We start from the raw sequence: 23,496 nt of genomic DNA, 5'->3' as shown, positions 1-23,496 counted from the left end.
CCAACCTGGCCTTGAACACCACCAGGGATGGAGCATTCACAGCTTCCCTGGGCAACCCATTCCAGTGCCTCACCACCCTTACAGTAAAGAACTTCTTGTATCCAGTCTAAATTTCCCCTGTCTTAACCCATTACCCCTTGTCCTATCACTACAGTCCCTAATGAAGAGTCCCTCCCCAGCATCCTTATAGGCTCGCAGCCTGAATCTTCCCTCTTCTAGTTCAGAACCATCACACCTCATCCTATCACAACAGGCCCCACTAAAAAGTCTCTCCCCATCTTACCTATAGGCCCCTTTAAGTGAAAGGCTGCACTAGGGTTGCCCTGGAGCCTTCTCTTTAGGCTGAACCACCCCAACTCTCTCAGCCTTTCCGCAAAGGAGAGATACTGCATCCCTCAGCTCATTTTTGCGGCCCTTCTCTGGACCTTGGTTCATTACAACACCTCCTGAGATGAGACCCACACTGACCCTTACGCATTGGATATGTGCAGTGCAATAAACACATACTCTTGTCTTCAGACGAGAATGTAAGAGCAAACAACTGTAGATAAAGACCGTTACATCTACAGAAAACACTGATTGCCACTGTTTGATATGTATAGAAGTGAACAGCGGGCAGGGTGAGGGTGTGCTGGCTCTGTGGAGTTACCACCCAGCACCCATCTCTGCACAGACATGAAACACACATCTCAGCTCTATGTGTTAATCTGCTCTCTGCACACCAAGCGAAGAACCCTGATTTTGGGACCACAGTACCACCAGCAATCCCTCCTCTGTCTTCCATCACATGCCCAGGGTATTTCAAAGTACATCAGAAGCCAGTGAATACACATTAACACTGAGGTGAGCAGACATTCAAAATCAAAGCCAAGGCAATTTAGGTTAAAAAGTGATTGATTCCCTTATGTTCCGAGCTGCAGCAAAGACCTCAGGGGAAGCACAAGTGGGAACCTGACCTGCACTGGGTGGATAGGCATGCTATTCCCCTCAGACAAACCTTTCCAAACACCTTCAACAGTGAGAAAATTGGATTTGGAAATAACTATTTCTTACTAATAACTTGATAGTTCTAATGAACAGTTTATTTTGTGTTCCAGTGATTTTAAAGTATCAGCACTGTAAAATAGATAACCACCACGAAAACAGATTAATAAAAGCTTTGGTTTTAGCATGTAAAAGTACCATCATTTTCACTGCATTATTATATACAATGAAGTACAATCAGGCATTTGAATGTACAGGCAAACATTACAAGTAAAAACCACACCACAGTAAAGATTCAGTTAATTCCATTTAATTTGCTTTACAAAGTCCAAAACTTACAGATTTAGTCCAATGCTTCCACAACAGATCCAGAGCAAACCAAGCCATGTACTCTTAGAGAACCAATACCACCAACTTCACCAATCCCTGATCCAAAAACAAAATTAAGAAAACTATGGGATAGGATCTGCGTCTCAGATTTGATCAGCACCATTGCATCGGTATTCAGGTTTGTTTTCAATGTACAGAAATGTTAGCCCCAAATCACATCTCGGTACAACACACTTGACTTCAAAATCAGAGCTTGAAATGACTCTTTGAAGGACAGAAAACAACCTCCACTCGTCAGCCACCACAGAAAACATAGGTAGTTGCTTGCAATTGGATTTGCCTTGTAAGTTTCAGTGCATTTTATGGTTCTAAAAGGAATGTTAAAGACCAAGATTGGAAGAGTAGGTAAATACAGACAAACAGCAGTGCAGACTTACACAGTTTGATCCCCGGAGTTGGGTAACCTCAGCCTTACTGGAGCACTCATTTTGGAACAGAACCATGAAACACATCAGTTAAAATCAAACGTGTTCTACATTTAAAGAAGTTCACTGGTTCTCCTTTTTAAAGCTGTCTCAAACAGTCAGGACTCACATTTCAAAGAACCTCATCAAAAAGACAGACTGGTACATCCTTCAGAAAGCATTTAACCATCATCGCTAACAAGGAGAGTAACTCATTTCAAGCTCTGCATTTAAAGTACCCATAAACTCTTGCATAGTAAACCAGCACGTAGCACAACTTGTGACGTTTATCTACATTGTGTTATCACCACCTATTACAAAGAGCAGGCACTGAACTTGTAAAAACGTTATTATTACAAATTGTCAAGATTACATATGACTGAAAAGTTAGAATCCATATTTAAGACCCAAGAATTTAAATACTTTTCGCAATGTTATCTTATGTATATATTTATAGATGAGCAATTACACTTATTTTGGTTTTTGGCGCATTTCCCTCAAGTTCATAACCAAAAACCCCACTGGATCATGTAAGCAAGGGAGCCCCCACAAACTGGCTGACAGAAGAATCCCTGCAAGCAACCCAAAACCTGAGCTGGGAGAACATTACACACTGTCCATAGCGCACGGTTACCTCTTTAAATAAATATGCTCCCTTCCCATTCCTGCCCAACCATCCAGGACCACGTGAGAACTTCTCTGCTCTTCACCCATGCGCACAACACACAGATGTGATGGACACTATACAACCAAGCTGTTCCTCAACAGCACAATGTCTGATCAGGTCCATGTGAGTATTTCTTAAAGCACAGTGCTATTTTAGTCCAAAGCACTCCCCCCCCCCCCCCCTTAATATCTATAAACAAATAAAGCCTATTTTTAAATCAATATTAGAAGCCAACAGTCTTGTTTCAGCTGTATCCTCAAAACAAGACTCTTTTGCTTGTTAGAAAGTACACCTACAACTGAAGATGTTTAGAACATTCGGTCTAGTAGGTATGGAACCTACAGGAATCTCAAGCTTCCGAAATCAAGATGCTTCCAAGTTAATTCTCCTTCATCTTTTTCATATGACGGGCCCGTATTTGTTTGTTTGTTTTCATGAGAAAATTAATGGCAGTAGATGTAGGCAGAAAAGAGAAGATCCATCCCTAAAAGTGAAAAAAAGGGGAGAAGTCTTAGCTTTTCATAGCCTGTACTAAGGGATATTTAACAGTTACACACATTACCAAGTTATAATTAGATGTTAAACAACACAAATAATCAATGTTCAAAATTATTATTACTCTTCCATAACAAGCACTTAAAGGACATTCCAAATCCTTATGTTTTCTGAGGTGACTTACTATGAGCGCATGGGGTATGCACCCGCTGGTCCGGGACTGCAGGCCCACGGTGCCCAGCGCAGCTCTGACGTACGTTTCAGGACTGGGTTTATCAAAGGTCGGCTTGCGGATTTTGGACATCTTAGTAGCCACGTAATACGGTAGAACACTCTGCACGTAGGAAAGATCATGTTAAGCAGAGAATGCTTTCAGATTAACTTATATCAAAAATCACTGGCAATTAGATAACCTGTACACTGAATTCCAGCTTGAGCCAGCCTTCTTTTCCATTCTAACATCACAACGTACAACACCAAAACCATTTTTCATTGGACATGTTGTGGGTCATATTTGACATGTGGCCTGTTGACAGCCAGCATCCCCAGTTGGGGCCTTAGAAAAACCACTTTTGCAAGTGTATGGTTGAAAAGCCTTTCTTACAATTTGCTTTGTAAGCACAAAACATTCCAGTTGCTTAATAGAAAATGCTGTTGTGTTGCTTCTTGGTAGTAAACCCCCAACATTTACTTGGGAAGGGGACGCAGAACCCAAGACAAGCATTTTATTACTTGAGTAACAGCTCTCCGGCTTGGTACCTGTACAGAGAGAAACATGAACACAGGAGGAAGGAGAAAAAGAACACCAGGAGACTTGGAACATTGAGCTTGTAACTCCAGAGGGGCTCAGAGGAAGGAGGAGGTATCAGTACGACAGTGGAAGACCTCAAGGAGAGAAGGAAGAATCAAGAAATGAAGCACAGTTAATGGGGTTTTATAGCAAGATTTGGAAGAAACAGAAGAAGTGATGCTGGGTTTCAGAACTACCTGGCTCTGGCATAATAGAAGAGCAAGAGGAAGAGGTATGGGTATATTGTTGACAGAGGGACACTGGTACCACAGTGGGGGTGCAAGACAGACCTGAGGAATCCAAAAGCACATTCCACCTATCCCTAGCTCATGCTACTGGAGAACAGTACACCTAGTGTAATTATACACTAGGAAGCAACCCTCTTTCCTCACAGTTATGGTTTTGGCATTGCTTTCAACTTGTCCTTAATGCAGGCCTCTAAAAAGGTGATCAAAAAAGCCCTGGTCTATAGCTACTTAATAAGATACTAAACACATCAGATCTCACATGCTTAGAAAGGTTGGGACCTTACCAACACAATGACCTCCTAAGGCCCTACCTGTGGCTGTACTAGTGACACAGCCACAGTAGTAAGCCCATCACAGTAGTTAGCACTATCATTCATGTTCCTTTACAGCAGATGTCAGAGAAGCGTGGATCCACTTCTGCTACACTAATGGATCTCAAATGAGAATACTATCTCAAAACTCAGTATATTTGGGCAAGTTACAGCTCAGAAATCTGCTTCCCCACATTGTTCTCAAAGAACAATGACCACACATGCTTGACACATGTTTAAACCACAACCACCACGCACTTCTCTCTATAAATAGGATTTTCAACAGTTCAATAAATAGGAGTTTCAATAATACAGTGCATTAGCCCACTTTCACATGGAGTTGAAAAACAGAGACCTCAGTTTCAGGAGTGCACGCAATTACCACTCTACAAATGCTTGGATAAGAAACCTACTCATTCCGTCAGCATAACAACATTGGTACTTAGTTTCAGCTCCAGAATGTGAACTTCATCCATATTTCAGACTATATTTCTAAGCAGAATCTCTACTTTGGTGTTTTAGAAAGAAAACATTTCTAAGCTGCTTATTCACTACCAAATCGTATGTACAACATCCCCAGAGTGTCACAACAGTATGATTTACTTTGTCTTCCTCTGCTCAAAACAGACTTCTTAAGTGAACTGTACTACCCAGTTAAGCCACTGGATAGCATGAAAGGGCAAACAATTGTGCATGAGGATACTTGAAAAGCAAGCATACAGCAGCACTGCTGGTTAGCTATTGATCCACACACTTCAAGACACATAGAAGCATAGGATTATACTCCAATATTACCCCTTTCCCCCCCCACCAATGCTCTCCAGAAACAAGTATTTCATTTTAGTGACATTTATCATCTTCCTATTAACTGTGCCATACCTTAACAGCTATGAAGAGACTTGTTGAATCTAGTATTTCTCCCCCTTTCTTCCTCCCCACAAGGAGCTTAGACATTCATGAATCCTATCTAAAACTGGCATGACAGATTAAGAACAAACTGCTTAAAGCCTTGCATTCAGGCAGACATAACCCATGCTACCTGGGCAAGTAATTGTATAGAAAATTCCTTGTCTTTATCAAGGGAATGCTGAGCCTGCTTTCCAGTTTCAAAACGTGCCTCAAAGTAGCTTATGTTGAGAAAATGTCTCTTGTTCACTTAGAACATCTGATACTGCTCACACCTCTGATGCTTATTAAACTGGCCAGAATTGGGGTCCCCAATGTTGTACAGATGCAAGAAGTCAGATCTCTTCAACAGAAGCCTCTGCTTATTATGCTACAGACACATGAAAATAAGCCCCCAAAGTCAGAATATCTCATTTACACCATTTTATCACCTATTTTACCTTCAAAAAAGACCTGAACTCTTGGGTGTTTCCAAGTAAGTTTCTTTCCATTTCTTTGTGGGGAAAAGAAGGGTGGGAGATGTAAAGGGGAAAGAATTGCAGCAGCCAAAGCTGACCTATATAGAAAGCTAAAAAGCTTTGCAGAAGAAAGGCAATGCCATTAGCCATTAATTTGGTGACAACACACTTTTGTGAATACCTGAAGAAAGAGATGGGCTTATTCATTGTGGTGATAAGGAGGCTGGTGGTGACCTAATACCTGCCTAAAGTTATTCCAAGGGCAGTTACGAAGATGAGAGCCGAACTGTCCCAGACAGAATAACAATGGCAAAACTCTTCAGTTCTGGCTGTGGACTGACAGACTGAACACTAGGGAGAAGGCCTTTTGCAAAGAGAGCAGCACAACACTGAGGCTGTGCAGAGAGGCCACAGCATCCCTGCCCTTGAAGGTTCTCAAGACTTGGCTGGATAAAGCCACCCACAACCAGCTCATGACCCAGCATTAGCATCAATCCCACTGCTGCTTGGCAATCCCACTGCTAGGAGCAGGAGGTTGGACTAGAAAGCTTTCTAGGGATCCCTTCAAATGAATGCTTCCCTGAATTTGTGATCTGATTAGGGACTGTAGTGACAGGACAAGGGGTAAGGGGTTCAAACTTAAACAGGGGAAGTTTAGATTGGATATAAGGAAGAAGTTCTTTACTGTAAGGGTGGTGAGGCACTGGAATGGGTTGCCCAAGGAAGCTGTGAATGCTCCATCCCTGGTGGTGTTCAAGGCCAGGTTCGACAGAGCCTTGGGTGCCATGGTTTAGTGTGAGGTGTCCCTGCCCATGGCAGGGGGGTTGGAACTGGATTAGCTTAAGATCCTTTCCAACCCTAACTATTCTATGATTCTAAGTCTTGAGAAGTCCTTGTCTTCTTCCTCATTCCTTTTCTTTCAGCCTATCTCTTTCTCTCCATGTAAGCACACAGAGATTTTTAATCTATGCTATTACTGTGCTGCTTCTGTAAAATTAAGTAGGCCAAAAAGAGTATATTTTTAATCTAAAGATGGCAAAATTGCAATAAAAGCACAATATACTATCAAAACTAAGCTAAGCCTCCACAAAGAAGTCAATCCCCTTGAGAAACACGATATACTTTAGGCTGAACATCAGAGATTGGTCAAATCCCACCTGCATTTTGTTAGGTTTTTCACACAGGGGGTACTCTGCACATATTGGCATGGTAAAAGTTAACTGGTCTGAATGGTGATCTCAGCAGGAAGCGTAAATGTGGAATTAAAAGCATGACACTTCTGAAGGTCACAGAGATGAACTAAGAGGGATGCAGTCTTCCCGAGCACTTGAAGGAGATACATCAGTAGGCTTCAGAGGAAAGTACTTGTAATATTCATTAGTGGTTTACAGTGACTTAGGCTGGAAAAAGGCGACAAGGACATGGACTGCAATAAAATTAGCATAATAAATTGAAGCTGTGACAGCTATTGGTCATCAGGCCCACATAACTCAGAATGGCAGTGCACTGTCTACATTTATGGTCAAAAAAACAGTGCTGTCAGGAATTTAGGCTGGGAAAGTTGGGGCTGTTCCGCCTGGAGAAGGCTGCGTGGAGACCTCACAGCAGCCTTCCAGTATCTGAATGGGGCCTATAAGGATGTTGGGGAGGGACTCTTCATTAGGGACTGTAGTGATAGGACAAGGGGTAACGGGTTCAAACTTCAACAGGGGAAGTTTAGATTGGATATAAGGAAGAAGTTCTTTACTGTGAGGGTGGTGAGGCACTGGAATGGGTTGCCCAAAGTTGTGAATGCTCCATCTCTGGTGGTGTTCAAGGCCAAGTTGGACAGAGCCTTGGGTGACATGGTTTAGTGTGAAGTGTCCCTGCCCATGGCAGGGGGGCTGGAACTGGATGATTTTAAGGTCCTTTCCAGCCCAAACCATTCTATGATTCTATGAATTCTGCACCCTTAGCAACATGGGAGTTAGAAAAAGACAGCTTACCACAACCTGTGAAGTTTTGTACAGGAAAAAGTAACTGAAAAGCCAGATTTAATTCTTCATTTGCTTATAATGTTAAAAATGGAAGACACTGAATACCTTTTTTCTAGCTTTTCTATACCCAAAAGCTAGAAAATCTTTCCCATACTATGTACATTCTACTACGGTGGCTAAAGGCCTTTAGTCAAGCACAGATTACTGGGTTATTTACCTTTTCAGTTTCAATAGGTACTCCATAGTCACAAATGAACAGTACCTGCTCCTTCTTCATTCTCCTCTCAAACTGACAGTACTACATAGACAAAATTTGGGGAGGAGGAGACAAATGCACATAGGAACAACACATCTCAGATGTAACACTTCTTTCAGTCTCAGCTGCAGACTGTGACTGCAGTACATGAAACAGATCAGAAGAACAGCTGTCTGACAATGAAGCTAAATCTGCAAGTAATACAGTTGGAAACACACTGGGGAGACAGAAGTAATATAGAAGGGTGAAAGTGGAAAGAGAGCTGCAAGAAACTTTCAGTATTGTAAAAACTGACCCAATGCAGGACAGTTTGGGGCTGAAGTCAGGGAATGACTTGGAAAGCCCTGTGAGAAAGTAACAAGGAGACATAAACCACTAAACAATGCTCCAGTTTAATCCACTTCAAGAACGGAGAGCACACACAGACCATCCTGGACGCTGAGCCTGTATCTGTTCAGGTAGTACCTCTGTACGCATCCTTCATTGCTGCCCACTGATTTATCTGAAGGTGCATCCCAGGGTGCTAGGGCACAGCATCAAACACTGAGAAATTATGCTTTGGGTGCTCTACAGCAAGTTATGAACTGCTGTCAGCACAAAACTAATGTCTAGTCTGACCTCCAGAAGGTCTATAACAGAATGCTTTCAGGGACCACCTTTGCTATCTTCCTCTCCACTGCCAACAGACCCCCAAATAAACTGTGCCCTTTAAGATGTTTAGTCTAAGGTTTAAATCTAGGTTTAAATGAGGTTGCCATGAAAGGGTCAGTGACTGCATGGAAATAGCTCACCCAGCAACTGCCTTTTTTCTTTACACAATCCTCTCTCAGGAACTGGGACAGGACATTGTAACAGAGACAAGTTGGGGCTGTTCAAGCTGGAGAAGAGAAGCTGTGTGGAGACCTCAGAGCAGCTTCCAGTATCTGAAGGGAGCTACAAGGATGCCAGAGAGGGACTCTTCATCAGGGACTGCAGCAATGGGACAAGGGGTGATGGGTTCAAACTGAAACAGGGGAGATTTAGGTTGGATATAATAAAGAAATTCTTTACTGTGAGAGTGGCAGGACACTGGCGCAAGGGTGCCCAAGGAAACTGTGGCTGCCCCACCCCTGGAAGTGTTCAAGGCCAGGCTGGATAGCGCTTCAAGCAACCTGGCCTAGTGCAAGGTGTCCCTGCCAGTGGAAGCAGGTTGGAACTGGATGATCTTAAGGTTCTTTCCTAACTATTCTATGATTATACTAAACATCTGGATACTAAACAGCAGGACATATCCCAGTGATAAGTTCTTGTTTTGCTAAGTATGCTTAAAGGGAAAAAAAAGCCAACACATCAAAAAAGAAATATAGCCTTAAGTTGGGAACAACTTCTCTATGGTTTCAGCCAGTAACAAAAGTTGTGCTCTCACACTTCATGACTGCACAAATAAGACAGACAACTTTGTGCCTTATTCCTCACAGGACCTTTGGAGTTCAGATCAGAGAATGGTTTTGTTGGAAGGGACCTTAGGTTCATCCAGTTCCAACCCCTTGCCACTGACAGGGACACCTTCCACTAGAGCAGGTTGCTCCAAGCCCCATCCAGCTGGTTTTGAGATCCATCATACAGAATAGGGGAATGACAGGCATGGACATAGGCTAATCCTGTTTGCAAGAGGATCCCTAACTGAATTTAAAAGAGATACATCATCGTCTTCACAGTACAGGTAACAGCTTATACCACGTTGGTCAAACTGACTATTGACCTGGAAAGCAACAGATGTAATAAGTAATGAAAAACTCAAATGTTTGCAGCCAATGCTGCAATGCAAAATTCCAGTTACATTTATACGTAAGAAGTAATATTAAAGCAAAATCCCATAAAGCTGTGACAGACTTGCTTTTATGCCTATCAAACACAATTAAATCATGAAAGGTAAACAAATGGGGGGGGGGGGGGGGAGAAGCAAGACATTAATAGAGTGGAAACCCAGGACTAAAGGAAATTAAATCAATCCATTACATACAAAGGGTCTTTGAGGCTCTTCTCTGTTCTTGCTGCTATGCGTACACTGCAGGCACCATTCCAGTCTTTTGAGCAGTTGCCTGCTGAATCCTTACAAATGCACTCTAAGAAGTGCATTCAGCACATGAAGCTGTATAAAGATGTATTCTACAGCTGCACAGAGTTTTATGGGATATATTTTATACTTAAAAGTTCAATTACCATGATTAGCTAAAAAACCCCAATCCCATAACCAAGCCATGCTCATAAACAAACCCTGTTTTTATGGCTTCAAGACATTGTTCCAGAGTAACTTAAGCAAGCGGCTAATGGGATCAAAGGAAATCCTTATCCGTAATCTGTGTCACACACTCATGAATAAGAGAATATGCTGATTCCCTTTTGTTACCAAGACACCAATGTTGCTGTGGTAACCACACTTAGATGAAACAAACTGTACTCACCTGCACAATGATGCCCTTGCTCTTGTATTCTGCCTGGAGGCCTCGGGAGAAGAAATCCACAAAAGCCTAGAGAGAAAGAAGGGAAACATGAAGCATGCTACACATGAAAATAGAAACTATAGTGTGCAGGGTTTTGGAAGTATATTTGAGTTACTATTTAGCTTTCAAAGTGAAAAACCTTAGGTTTTCAAAGAAACTTTGCATATTAGAGCAATGCCATCTGAATAGAAACCCTATGCTCACAGTTTACACAGAAGTAAGGCTCAATCTAAACAAACCTCCTATTTAATTTAGAAGGAATATGTAAAGCCTAATTTAAAAAGGAGAACAAGACTTTGTATGTTCACTACTTATATCACCTCTTTAGACTTTTTTGGTTTAAGAGTTATTTATGTAGGTTTCTCTTACGCATGGTTAATTACTTAGCCTTCTGCCTTTACAGTTTTAAGAAGGGCCACCCTATGGTGACACTTCCTCTTAGTCCTGAAGTCCATCTCCACAGATCCTCTTCCAAATATCTGAAAGCTTTAGGAAGTACAGGACTAAAAGCTGAAAGAAAGAAGTGGAAAGGTTTAAAAGTGTGCCTTCAAGATGCCCTCACATCCAATACTGCCTTCATAACCAATGTCAATAAAGTATTGCCCTAACAACCCAAGGCTATTTGGCAGTTCAAACCAGCACAGATTCACCCTTCCTGTGTGCTCCTAAACCACCTTCCCACTTTTCCCTCCTGCAGTCCAGTGAGACAAAATATCAGGTTCTGCTCTGGTTTCTGGGTTTAGTGAAACAATGCAGCCAGGTAGAATGAATGGAGTATCTTCAACTGAAGGAACTGAACTATCTTATCCATGCTTGAAGCTCAAATATACACTAAACAAGAAGCAGATTCTTCAGACCAGTTTCAAAACAAACAACTAAGCTCTAGTACTGCACCTGCTTTACAGTCTTCCTTCGCTCACCAATGGGTTAATACAAGTCCTAACTGAAACCAGCACTTAAGTTTGCAGTGCCTGGTGTTTTTCCTACCAAGGTCATCCCACTGAACTCAGTTATACAAGGAGCTGCAGAAACACTCCATTGCTACAGGGCTCTGCCTATAGCTGCTCTTCTGAGGATACACAAGACCCAAAAGAAAACTAGATTTTGCTGTGTGGCAGACAGATCCTTTTATTCTTCACCTTCAAGTTGCATATACAAGCTAGAAGAGTGCTTATTAAACCACAAAAAAGCTCATCTTCTGTTCAACTGTTCTTTTCTTCTCCCTTTCCCTCAAGTGTAAGTTCTTAATGAAATTCAGTACTCAACAGGAACCAGTCTCAAAGTCTGGTCTAGCAGCAAGGATTCAAGTGAGCTAGCCATCCTATTGCAACAATAAGACACTTGTATAGACATGTGACTAGCTCATTGCAGCCCCTGAACACAGTTGCCAGATGTACAACTGCACAGAGTGTATCAATCTATTAAAAGTAAGTAAAAAAACATTTTGTGTCAATCAAAGTGCTTTGATCATTCAATTTCTAACTATTTCTACATGAAAGAAGGCCTAAAATCAGTTTCAAATGCAGAAAGGCTATATAAAAAGACTGTCATCTCTACAGGTTGCAAAGAGCTTGCACTGAAGAGAATGCTTACATGAGAAGGGAAAGCAACTTCCAGTATAGAGGCTTTGGAGTTTTTCCTTCTTGAAGAGTTTTATTTCAAGGCAAATTGGGTTTTCTGCTTCCAGATGCTCAAGCCCCCCCAGCAACCTTTAACTTAAAACAGCCTTGAGAACTGTCTCTAAGGAAACATGCCCTGAACAAGCAGATAAGCACTGCATGGAAGAAGATTTCTTCCCCTTGGATATCCAGTAACAAACCCAAATACTAAAGACGTGGGGAGGGGAAGCAATAATATTTCACTTCTCATTAGTATTACCATAGGTAGATAGGTAAATCAGTTAAAAAAATAGGACTATGACACCTTTAAAAGGGTCTCATTTCATGGTAAGAGTGGGAATTCTCCATGGGAAGGTTAAAGAGTTGGACCGCGTCTGTTCCTGATAATTAGCCAAAGCCATTGACTTAGACCTGAAGGATACAATGCTTCAAACCCCCTCTACATAGATGAGGTAAAAAAACCCTAGGCATTGCAGATACAGTCTTTCTATAGCTACATTAGGGGAGTCACTTTCATGCTTACTAATCTTGCTGTGATAGAAGAAGATGAGCAGTGCTGAGAATAAGCAGATTACTTAACCTGTAACTGAGTTTCTTATGGGGAGAGGAAGAAATATTTGAGATTCTCATTGAAAACAGACTAACCAAAGCAGTGTAAGGTACATTATCACTAAAATCAGAAGCTCAGCTCATTCCATAGAGCTGAAGGTGCTGTCACAAAGAAAGTGACCTTTTGTATTAAAACAAAGAACTGAGCTCTCAGGAAACAGCTATTTCTATCAGCTAAAACTATTTCAGGCTTTCATGATTTCTAAACTTAACCATCCCCTCCTTTAGTATGAATAAAGCAGTGTGCATCAATTCCTGCCCGGGAATATGAAGACATTACTGAAGCTCTAGAGGAAACAAGGGTCTGTTCTGACATGAGTGACATTACTGAAGGTTTCTTCATCCTGTCAAGGTTCTGCTTAGATCCTGAAATCCTTGAGGTATTTAAGGTGATTACTAGGTGTGCCTGAAAACACTGCAGTGCCATACTGCTTTAATACCAGTGTAAATGTCTTTTGCATTTAGTTTCATCAGTTCTTTAGTCTTAGTCATTAGCCTTTACTGTGTTAACTGCACACAGAATCACAGAAAGGTTTGGGTTGGAAAGGACCTTAAGATCATCCAGTTCCAGCCCCCTGCCATGGGCATCTTTTAGGGAAGACTTTCAGAAGCCCCTATAAGTAACTTGGGGGAGAACGGTAAAAAAAACAGCTGCAAAAAGACAAAACACTCCCAGTGACACAAAGAGAAAGCAGAGCAGGTAAATTTAACATGAAATGTATATCTAGAGTAGTACTATGAACTAGTAATATAAACCAAACTATTGCGGAAGACAACTGGAAAATTCAGTGCTTGGCTAAGCAGGGAGCTTCTCAATCTAAAAATGAGCATATGAGAGACAGAAAGAAGGAAAAGTAACAAACCAGAAACATAACACAGTATTGGATACTTAGGAATAAAATCCAAGCTGGGAAAAGACTAGCAGGATATTAAAGGTAGCAGTAAAGGATCCTACAGATACGCTAGTTTGAAGAGGAATTTCAGAGAAATGAGGATCTGTTGAGTGATGAGGGAAACAACCTAGAGATAAAGGACAGGAAAAGGTTAAGGTATTCATTCAACACTTCTCTTGCTTTGCACAGCCAAAGCCTGCCCACATGCCTCTGCATGCACCAGTCTTGTGTAACGAAAGGGATAGGCAGAGACAGCAGCAATTTAGGGACTACTCGGAGAGGCTGGATGTATTCAAATATATGAAGTCACCACGGGTTCATTCAAGAGTGCTGAAAGAACTAGTCCACATGTATACAAGTCTGCTGCCTACAATGTCTGAAAAGCTATGGAAACTAGGGGAGGTCTTCAACAACTGCAGAGGGCCTTGAAAAGGCAAGAATGATCCTGCCGGCTTTAACTCAGTTAGTGGAAAGATGGAGCCCACCTCTTTGAATTCACTTTCAAGCACACAAAGGACAAGAAGATACATCAGACACACTCAACACAGATTTATCAACAGCAATACTGCCTTCTACAATGGAGTGGACGAGCTTTGCAGATGAAGGAAACGAATGTTTAATGTATATAAGCTGTATGTGTGTGTGTGTGTAAAGATATTTTCCTTTCAGCAAAGCTTTTGACACCACTTTCTGCAGCATTCTCATTTGAGAAGTTGAGCACATGCATGCTAAAACAACAAGCTGCTGGTCAGATTGAAAACTGGCTGGACCACCAGGCTCAAAGGGCTATGATTAACAGCTTGACATCTGGCTGACAAGAAGCAGAGAACCCTACAGATCACTACTGAGGCCCATATTCTTCAGCATCTCCTATCAGTGACCCAGATGATGACACAGAGCACCCCCTTAGCAACTTCGCAGATGACAACATCAGATGGCAGCTGACAAGACAGAGCTGCAGCCCAGAAAGACCCTGATAAACCTTATTATTGCTAAACATCCTGAGATGTCTCCACTGGCACAAAGTGAAGTGCATACAGAGTGGGATAACGCCATGCCTGGTTGAGGAGCAGCCCTGCTGCAAAGAATCTGGAATTTATGGTGGCTGCCAGGGAGAAGATAAGCCAATAATCCACTCACTGCAGGAACATCAAATGACATAATGGACTATGTTAGCAGGATGGATGGTCAGCAGATCAAGAGAAGTTGACTAAGGTTGGTAATGGTGAGGTCCTAGAGCTCTATGCTTTCTCTTACCTGAAATGTTAAACTTAAGGCAGCTAATGAGAAAGGACAAACATTTGCTTCCAACAAGCACCAGAAGAGTCCTACTTAAATAAATACATACATAAATATATACATATGTATATTGAAGATACACATCTTCAGTAAGTTGGGGGGATGGAGTTTCAAATTCAAAAAGTCCATCTCCCTTCTCAACCTCATACCAAGTTTGCTTGGTACACTAGCATCCTTTTCCATGTCAAAGTAGAATGCATGATGAAATAGATAAAATAGTTATTTCCATGCCAATAAACCCTTGCACTCATTTTTCTCTGATCCTTCCAGCTTCTACTATTGGAAGAAGCTAAATTAGAAACTCCTGACTTTTAGTTCATGAAGGCACCACTAGATGGACATCAAAACATTTATTCCTGTAGTGTTGGCTTATGTTTGACACTTGATTTCAGTCTGGAAAAGAGCACTTACCTTAGTCGCAGAGTAAAGAGTCAGCAATGGAGTTGGATACATCCCAGCAGCAGAGGCAATGTTCAGGACTACCCCCTTTGATCTGAAAGGCAGTGGAAAGATATTATCATGAAATAAAGGAAACAACTTTCATGTTTCAGAAAATCACTGCAAGCCTAAAGAAAGCCTTAGGGATGGAGATTAAGACACATTTAAAACCCCAACCAAATCCTAAACTGAGATTTACTAACATGACTTTAAGCACAATTACAAGTATTCAAGCAATTGGTATAAATCAGGAATTTATACCAGCTTGTATCTGAAGTCAATACAGCAAGAGAATCAAGCCCCATAAATATATATATATGCACACACACACTGGGCTAAACTATGGAAAACCAAAGGTGCACAAGGCTAAAAGGCAACTTCTAAATCTCAGGTTATATCAGAAATGGCAACACGAGTTTGTTGTATAGTGTACATTTTGAGAATCCCTTTCGTCTTCTAAATATGACTTCATAATGGATCTTCAAGATAGGATGCATAGGAATCTACTGCTCAAAGATAAAGGTGTTTTAATATGGTATGGAAGATATTCAGTGGATTACTACAGAAAGTAAGAGTTGTTTTACAGCATATTACAGTAACATTGAAGGTATTCCACAAGAACATTTCAGTAACAGTCTGAAATTAGTTACTGCCAAGCACTTCTAAACCATGTGCAGGTAGGGCAAAGTAAGGCTCATGGATTTCCCAACACAGACTAACATTGAGTAGGGATTGTAGCAACAGGACAAGCAGTAATGGGTTTAAAATTAAACAGGGGAAGTTTAGATTGGTTATAAGGTTATAAGGAAGAAGTTCTTTACTGTGAGGGTGGTGAGGCACTGGAATGGGTTGCCCAGGGAGGCTGTGAATGCTCCATCCCCGGTGGTGTTCAAGGCTGGGTGGGACAGAGCCTTGGGCAACATGGTCTAGTGTAAGGTGTCCCTGCCCATGGGAAGGGATTTGAACTGGATTATCTTAAGGTCCTTTCCAGCCCTAACTATTCTATGATTCTATAATTCTATGCCTATTTCTGATACTGGTTTCATTACAAAACTACACATAATACTTAGTGCTAGGTAGAAACAGGTTCAGGCAAATTCGGGCAAGCATGCTGTTAGAAGATGCTACCAGACAGTCCAACACAGTGAAAGATGCATCTCTGCTGCTTCTTACCCTGTAAAAAAATCAAGCCAGTTTACCTGGGCATACTAAGGAAAGGAAGGTAAGGAAAGGAAGGAAAAGGGGAGAGAGGGGAAGGAAGGAGGGGAAGGAAGGAAGGCAAAGAGGAAAAAAGGAAAAGGGAAAAGGAAAGGATGTTCCGCATGTTTAGTGCAGAGTGAGAGCATTCATGCATGTAGCTCAACTCCTGCAGCTTCACATTTGAGTTTCTCATATTTGTTCATCTAGGTGTACCCTGTGCTGCTGCTGCCAGGATGATTTAAGTAACCATCCTAAAACCAAACCATTTAAGTGACTATTAAAAATCACAAGGACGTAACTCTTAAAATCATGACAATGGATTCAAATCACCATGGCTTCAGCCATGATACAAGCGTGAGTTAAATCTGTGATTGATTCACCTCTGGAAATGAGATGGCAGAAAAGAGTCATTTCAGTCATTCAGGACTTCAAGCTCCTTTGCTAAATAAAGCTTGTTGTATTTGTCAGGAGTTACCTGCAAGGTTTGGTTGGTGAAACAAAGTGGTAACATGGATCAAACTGTGGAGTATGGAGAAAATAAGCCCACACATTAATAATGAATTTTCACTGACAGCAAAAGGTTAACAGAGGATGCCAGAAGTTCTTCATATCGAAACAGGTGGTGCTGTGATATTTAGTCATGAGCTCAAACAGGGATTAGCAGTGAAATGAGGATTCATGCAGTTTTTAAGAGATTACCAGATTGGAGAATCCTACAAGGAACTTTTTGAAGAGCTCAGACTGGTGTGTGAACACACTACAGAATGGCAGATAAAAAGTCAATATTAACAAAACCAACAACACATCCTGAAGAAAAAAACATGAATTCATCCCAAGCCTTGCAGGGCTCTAAAGCCATTCCCTGGAAAACCTGAGCAAGGAGTTCCCTTTTGTGCAGCAATCACAACCACCCAAAGAACAGCATCTAACAACCCTAAATATTCTACGATTCTATGGTGGGAATGGCAGGGACAGACCCACTGAATCCCATATGGCAATCTACAGAACACTTCTATCCCTACAGATATAGGACTGAAATATTAAGAATTCAATGATGTAAGAAATGGGAAAAGAAGAAATAAAAAACAACCCTTATACATCAATGTGGTGAAAAGATTGGTTCGGTTTAGCCATTTAAGAGATTATTAAGAGCAGCCATGATAAGAGTATACAGACTAATGAATGACAAAGATCAAGATCTTGATTCATCCTTTAGGAATACAAAGGAAAGATGGCATTTATTTAAATGGAAGACTGGAATTTAGATCAGATATAAGGAAGTGTTCTTCCCATGGTCACTACTTGTCACAGAACTTGAGGACAAAAGCTTAACAGGATTCAAAACCAGGTTAAGGGTTTATATGGATAAACACAAGCCTTATACTTATAAAACACACTGAAGCTTTAGAGGAGAGGCTGGCACTCAGGCTGTAAAGCAGCATCTGGCTACACTGCAACTCTCCAGCAGGAGCAGTGACCATCATCTTGGTGCAGTGAGTCCAACCCAGTGAAGAAAACCCTCTTGGAAACACAACAAATGAAGAGCACCTCCTTGCAGAAGCTCCATGGGTTGGTCTGAAGCATCCAATGTTACTGTGGGCTCAGTGGTTGGTAGTTTTTTCTGTATAAACTAAACAGCCTTAGCTTTAAAAGCTTATAACTTAAAACCTCCAGATAAAAGGAAACTGAGAAGCATCTTGTAAGGGCAACACTTCTAATGACTCCAAGTACAATTTTGCTTCTTAGAAGAACCACAGAAGAAATGCTTTGAGGGGTGGTTCTGAAGAACTACACAAAGCATCAGTGTGGCAAAAAGAAACATTGGCTCCATCCAACGACTGTGCAATTAAAGAAACAAGAAGTTGGGGAAGGTGAGGAGAACCAGTCCCACACCCTCACACCTCCCCATCATTCTACCTTAAGTGGTCCAGCACTGCAGAGGCTATATTTAGCCATCTCCCTGTTGCTGTGGCAACCAGCGCCTGCTCTAGCTGCACGCGGAGTGGAAAGAGCAAGCTTCCTCTGTAATGTAATTATGCACTTGCTACTTCCCTGGCAATAAATACCATAGTTTGATATTTGTCTAGAAACAGTCAACTGGCTTTTGTTGTTGCTGGGGTTCTCTTTTTGTTCCTGAAGACATCAAGCCTCCATCTGCAGTCCTATGAGTCCCCCATCTCAGACAGTGAGTCTGAAAATTCACATAAGAACTGCTCATTTAAGTGTAATAGGAAGCTGCAGATTATAAATTGTCCCTTTAAGTGTCCAGGGCACAGGAGAGGAGCCACAGCAGAGAACCTAAATGCCATTACCAGAAGTGGCATTCATCTAATACTGCTGTTTATTATACATAAAAAGACACACCAAGATGCACTTCTGTTTTCTCCTTACAGAGAGGATGCAAAGCATGTAAAATCTGCTCTATTTCTGTATTTGCCTTGTAGTATCTTGCCATAAACCCAACATTCAAATACATGAAAGGTATACACTAACTAGGTGCAAGACGCTATAGCATGCTATGTCACATCTACCTACTCTATATGACATGCTCCTTGAACAAGTGAGGAATAATGATGGGATTCCTATTCTGGCTTTATTTTTAGAGCCTGAAGCCCCTTTTCCTAACCCGCTGTCCCATGTGGGAAATTCATGGTTGGCCCAAAGAGCAACCAACAGCAAGCACCATTCATTCATGCCCTTGGATTTGCTGGACATCCATGTCCTCCTGTGGTTACAGACTCTTAGTGGTGTTAATGTGGCCTGTGAGCTATGACTATGCAGGAACTGGCAGCTGCAGACAGTGCTTCTGTGCACTGCAAACCAACTGATTTCACAAAACCAAAGAGAAAACGGAAGGTACTCAAGTATTTTGCCATAGGACAGAAACCAAGGTCCTCATCCATACAGAGCAGTGATTTAAAGTGGGTTCTCACACAAAAGCACAAGTTCAAGATGTGTTTGGGTTTTATTTTAATCACTGTTAACCTTTGCTTTCTAGGCTGCTTCTTGCACATTGATCCTGGAGATTCCTGAGGTAATCATGTAGTTAGGAAAAGGGAGAAGAAACATGACACAGTGTACTCAAGGGTAGCCTGCATTGGAAGCCAGCAGGATCCTGGTTTGCTGCCTTTCATTCAAATCATCTTACATGGGTTAATATGTAACAGAAAACCGTACACAGGATATTCCAAAGGTAAAGTAGACATCATTCTGTCCAGAGAAGCTGAAGAGATCAACCGTGCCAAAGGGATAACTACGGCATTTCTTTACACAGAGAAGAAACTGAGGCAAGAAACTGTTAGAACTTCAAAGCTCCAAAACCCGATACATTAAATCCTTTGACAGCAGAATGGCTTTGGTCATGTTGGCATCTTCAGAGGATTTCACAAAAGGCACATCCATTTACCTATCAATAATAATACATGGGCAAGGAGTAGCTTTCTATTTACAAACCCTGCATATCTACCACCACCATAATATAATCCCCATCCTCTACTCCAGCTTTATGGGGAAACATTACCTCCCTGTCAGAGCTCTATCTTGGGTCTTCTTTTCTAATTCAAATTTCTCTACATGAAATGAACTTACTCTTGTCTCGTGATTGTTTTAACTAAGCAAACTAAGCTCACCATCACCCTGATGTGCTGGACACTGACTCCCATACTGGCCACTAGCTTGGAGAATTTGGTTTAGCTGTGAAACATTTGCTCTGCATCTATGCGACACTGAACAGTTGAATCCCAACCTGCAATGAAGACTCCCAGAGAGCACAATACAATAACCGCCTTTTTTTTTCCTTTATCTGATTTTCAGCTTTTCCCCATATTTATGCTGCTCCTACAGTACTCATTTGGAGGCGATACCATGGTGACTCTCGTGCATGGCTGTACACAGCTTCCTTCAGTATTGCAAGCATAGCTCAGACCTCACCTAGTGTAAGCCCCAGCAAGCCAGGTATAGAATCACAGACTGGATTGACTTGGAAGGAACCTTAAAGCTCATCCAGCTCCAACCCCCTGCCATGCGCAGGGACACCTTCCACTAGAGCAGCTTGCTCCAAGACCTGTCCAACCTGGCCTTGAAAGGGGATGGAGCAGCCACAGCCTCTCTGGGCACCCTGTGCCAGTGTCTCAGCACCCTCACAGGGAAGAACTTCTGCCTAACATTGAATCTAAACCTCCTCTCTTTGAGTTAAAGCCATTTCTCCTTGTCCTGTCCTTAGAGGCCCTTGTAAGAATTCCCTCTCCGGGTTTCTTGTTGACCCCTTGAAGCTGCTCTAAGGTGTCCCTGGAGCCTTCCCTTCTCCAGGCTGAACAAGCCCAACTCTCTCAGCCAGGCTCCAGAGCAGAAGTGAAGACCTCTGTAGCACCACAAAGACAAACAGCTTGGGACAGTCAGCATCAGCTAGAAAACAGCCCGGAGGGACTATGTGGAAGCTGTGCACCTTTTAGTTTCACCTGGGAGCTGGCTAGGAAGTCAGTACCCATCTTGTGTAGCGACAGTGGTGTGCATTAGCTTCTATTTTAAAGAGCTGGCCTCCAATTCTGCTTTTCCAAATGAAAACAGACTTTCCTCAACATACCTTCTACTGTATAATGAGAACATACTCTTTGCATCCATTTTCCTTACAATGACTTAGAGAAATAGCCTTAAGAAGGTTATTCCCAGGAACTGTAACCACCCCCTCAGAATAGCAGGTTGTTGAGTTAGTGCTGATGAGTCAGACGGGCTTTTTAATTCTGTTCTAAGAGGAATCACCACAACAGTGGCGAAGGGAAGGGGGGGGGGGGGGAATAAAAAGGGAATCGAGTGGAAAAGGCTTCCACCGTCTGATGATTCATGCACCATCGGCGTGACTCACCCAGCATTACTCTGCCATTAAAACATGGAGACTGGGGCTGATTAGTCACAGGAATGAATTTTTCAAGCAAGGATTCTCCCCTATAAATCCCGATGACTTTGTCTGGGTGGTGTGGCTGTGACTCACCTTTCCAGCATGCCGGGCAGCACCAGTCGTGTCATCTGCAGAAAGAAAACAGTCGCGATGGCTGAGAAGGCAGCAGACACCAGACAGCGAGAGACCGAGGGAAGCCTCCCTTTTCCTCCCAGAGCAGCTGCCACCCCCTCCGCCCCAACCCTGGCTCAGGGAAGCAGGGACCATACTTTGCGTAGGCTGGTTATTTTTATTCTACCTGGATAACTTGGCTCTGCCAAGCAGTGTGTGCACGCGCACTGAATTAGTGAACCCATCCAGCTAGTAGCACAAGAGTAAACAGAATTCCTTCTCCACTCTGCAGCCCCAGTGGCCTCTAGAACATTAAAACACCAGTGTACTACAGCACGCGTATGGTCTTTCTCTCCCCACAGAAAGCATCCGTCTTCCTTAAGACTGACTACATTTTCCACCCATGCCAAGAAGGCTCCAGACAATATCCAACCCATTTTAGCTAGGCTTAGCGAACTGCTGGGTTTAACTTCAATTGTGGAGCAGCAAGAGCACTGGGCAGAAACAGTGAATATGAGTTTCCTACATTACGTTACCTACAGAAAGCATTTAAGACCCCAAACCATGGCAGGGGGGTTGGACCTAGATGATCTTAAGGTCCTTTCCAACCCTAACTATTCTGTGATTCTATGATTTCTTGCTGATTACACAGATGGTTTCACACTGAGGAACCTACACCTCCATGAGGAAAGCAGCTTGGCAAACCTTCTTTTACTGCTTGGGAAGCTCCTGCCTTCCTTATGACTCTGAGCAATCCATTTACAACCTGGCTGAAGGATTCTCCAGAGCAGTAATCCTAACACAAGCTTCCCAGCTGCAGACAGAGCAGCTCTGACAAGGGAAACAACTCAAGCATCAATCTGAACTTCGACAACTTTGATGTGAAATAGTTAATTTTCCTCCTATTAATTACTACCATCCTAAAATAAGATGGACATCCCAAATCTCTGCCTTTAAGTAATGTCACCAAAGTTAAGTTTGTGCCAAATACTACCTGTCCCCAACTAACCCTCTGAATAAACGTCATGTCACTGACACCAAAGACAGAGCAGACAAGGAATATAAATCACTACCACTTTTCACATCTTTACACGGTGTTCCAAACAAAGTTCTTGAGAACACACTGAAGACAGAGTAATAAAATACTAACAGCACCAAAATGCATTGGTACTCCCACTGATACCAAATTGCTTCAATAGCTTCAAGCATGAAGTATTTGAGTAGTATAGCAGGAAAACCACAGCAATAAAGAAAGTATCCGCATATACAGGATCACAGAACACCTGTAAGCACTTTCATTGCAAAGAAACAAATCTTATTGCAGCATGTTCTTCATATCAGCACTGCATTAGCCCTTACATATGAATGAATCCGGGTTTGGGGGTTTTGGTTTGGTTTGACTGTTATTATAAAACATATGCTGTCGGGAGAGAAAAGTCACCCCAGAAAACAAAGTTTCAAGTCTATTGCATCTGACACACAAAGGAAATGGGAGAGAAGGGATGTGATTTGTATTTTAGTGGCATTCCTCACTTGGAATAGATTCTGCCATCAGCCGTGCTGCATGACAGCTTCGATAAGAGACTGTAGAGGCAGGACTTGAGCAGACCTTGCTGTCACGAAGTCATCTGTTGATATACTTAACTCTCAGCACTACCCCAGAAGTCAAACTGAGTAGTCAGAGTTGGTACACATCACCAAGCAAAACAGATCTGATGCCACTTCATAAAACCTCCTAACATTACGTCTAAGTATACATGAGCTTTTCCATACAGGAATGCTTCAAGAAAGGTGTGGGAAGAACTATTTATTTTAATGTCAACAGAGAAAGAATGATTTGGGCTAATTTTAACACTGGTTCAAGACTGGCAGATCTTTTATCTGCTGCAAGCTTTATGAGCTCTCCCACAGATCCCTTTGCAAAAAGCAGCAGACTGTTCCTTGCCCTTCAGGGCAGTGTAAAGCTGCGTATCATAGAATCACAGACTGATCTGGGTTGGAAAGGACCTTAAGATCATCCAGTTCCACCCCCCTGCCATGGGCAGGGACACCTCACACTAGACCA

At 42.2% G+C, this 23,496-nt stretch overlaps 1 protein-coding gene across 1 annotated transcript in view; it reads right to left on the bottom strand.

Moving 5' to 3' along the window:
• Window positions 1–1,060: 1,060 nt before the first annotated feature.
• HSD17B12 (hydroxysteroid 17-beta dehydrogenase 12) overlaps window positions 1,061–23,496 on the bottom strand; it is a 92,267-nt gene continuing 69,831 nt past the window's right edge. The window contains 5 exon segments of the mRNA XM_061462193.1: window positions 1,061–2,929; window positions 3,125–3,274; window positions 10,330–10,395; window positions 15,200–15,281; window positions 21,414–21,448. Of these exon segments, the coding sequence (XP_061318177.1) occupies window positions 2,825–2,929; window positions 3,125–3,274; window positions 10,330–10,395; window positions 15,200–15,281; window positions 21,414–21,448 (438 nt within the window). The 3' untranslated portion in view covers window positions 1,061–2,824.

This window comes from Pezoporus flaviventris, unplaced genomic scaffold (genome assembly GCF_033815535.1).
Source record: "Pezoporus flaviventris isolate CSIRO_AGI_PZ_B2104156 unplaced genomic scaffold, CSIRO_AGI_Pfla_v1 ptg000035l, whole genome shotgun sequence".
Classification (NCBI taxonomy): Eukaryota; Metazoa; Chordata; class Aves; order Psittaciformes; family Psittacidae; genus Pezoporus; species Pezoporus flaviventris.
Note: the sequence above shows the minus strand (reverse complement) of the source record. Positions and strands in the feature narration are given on the sequence as shown.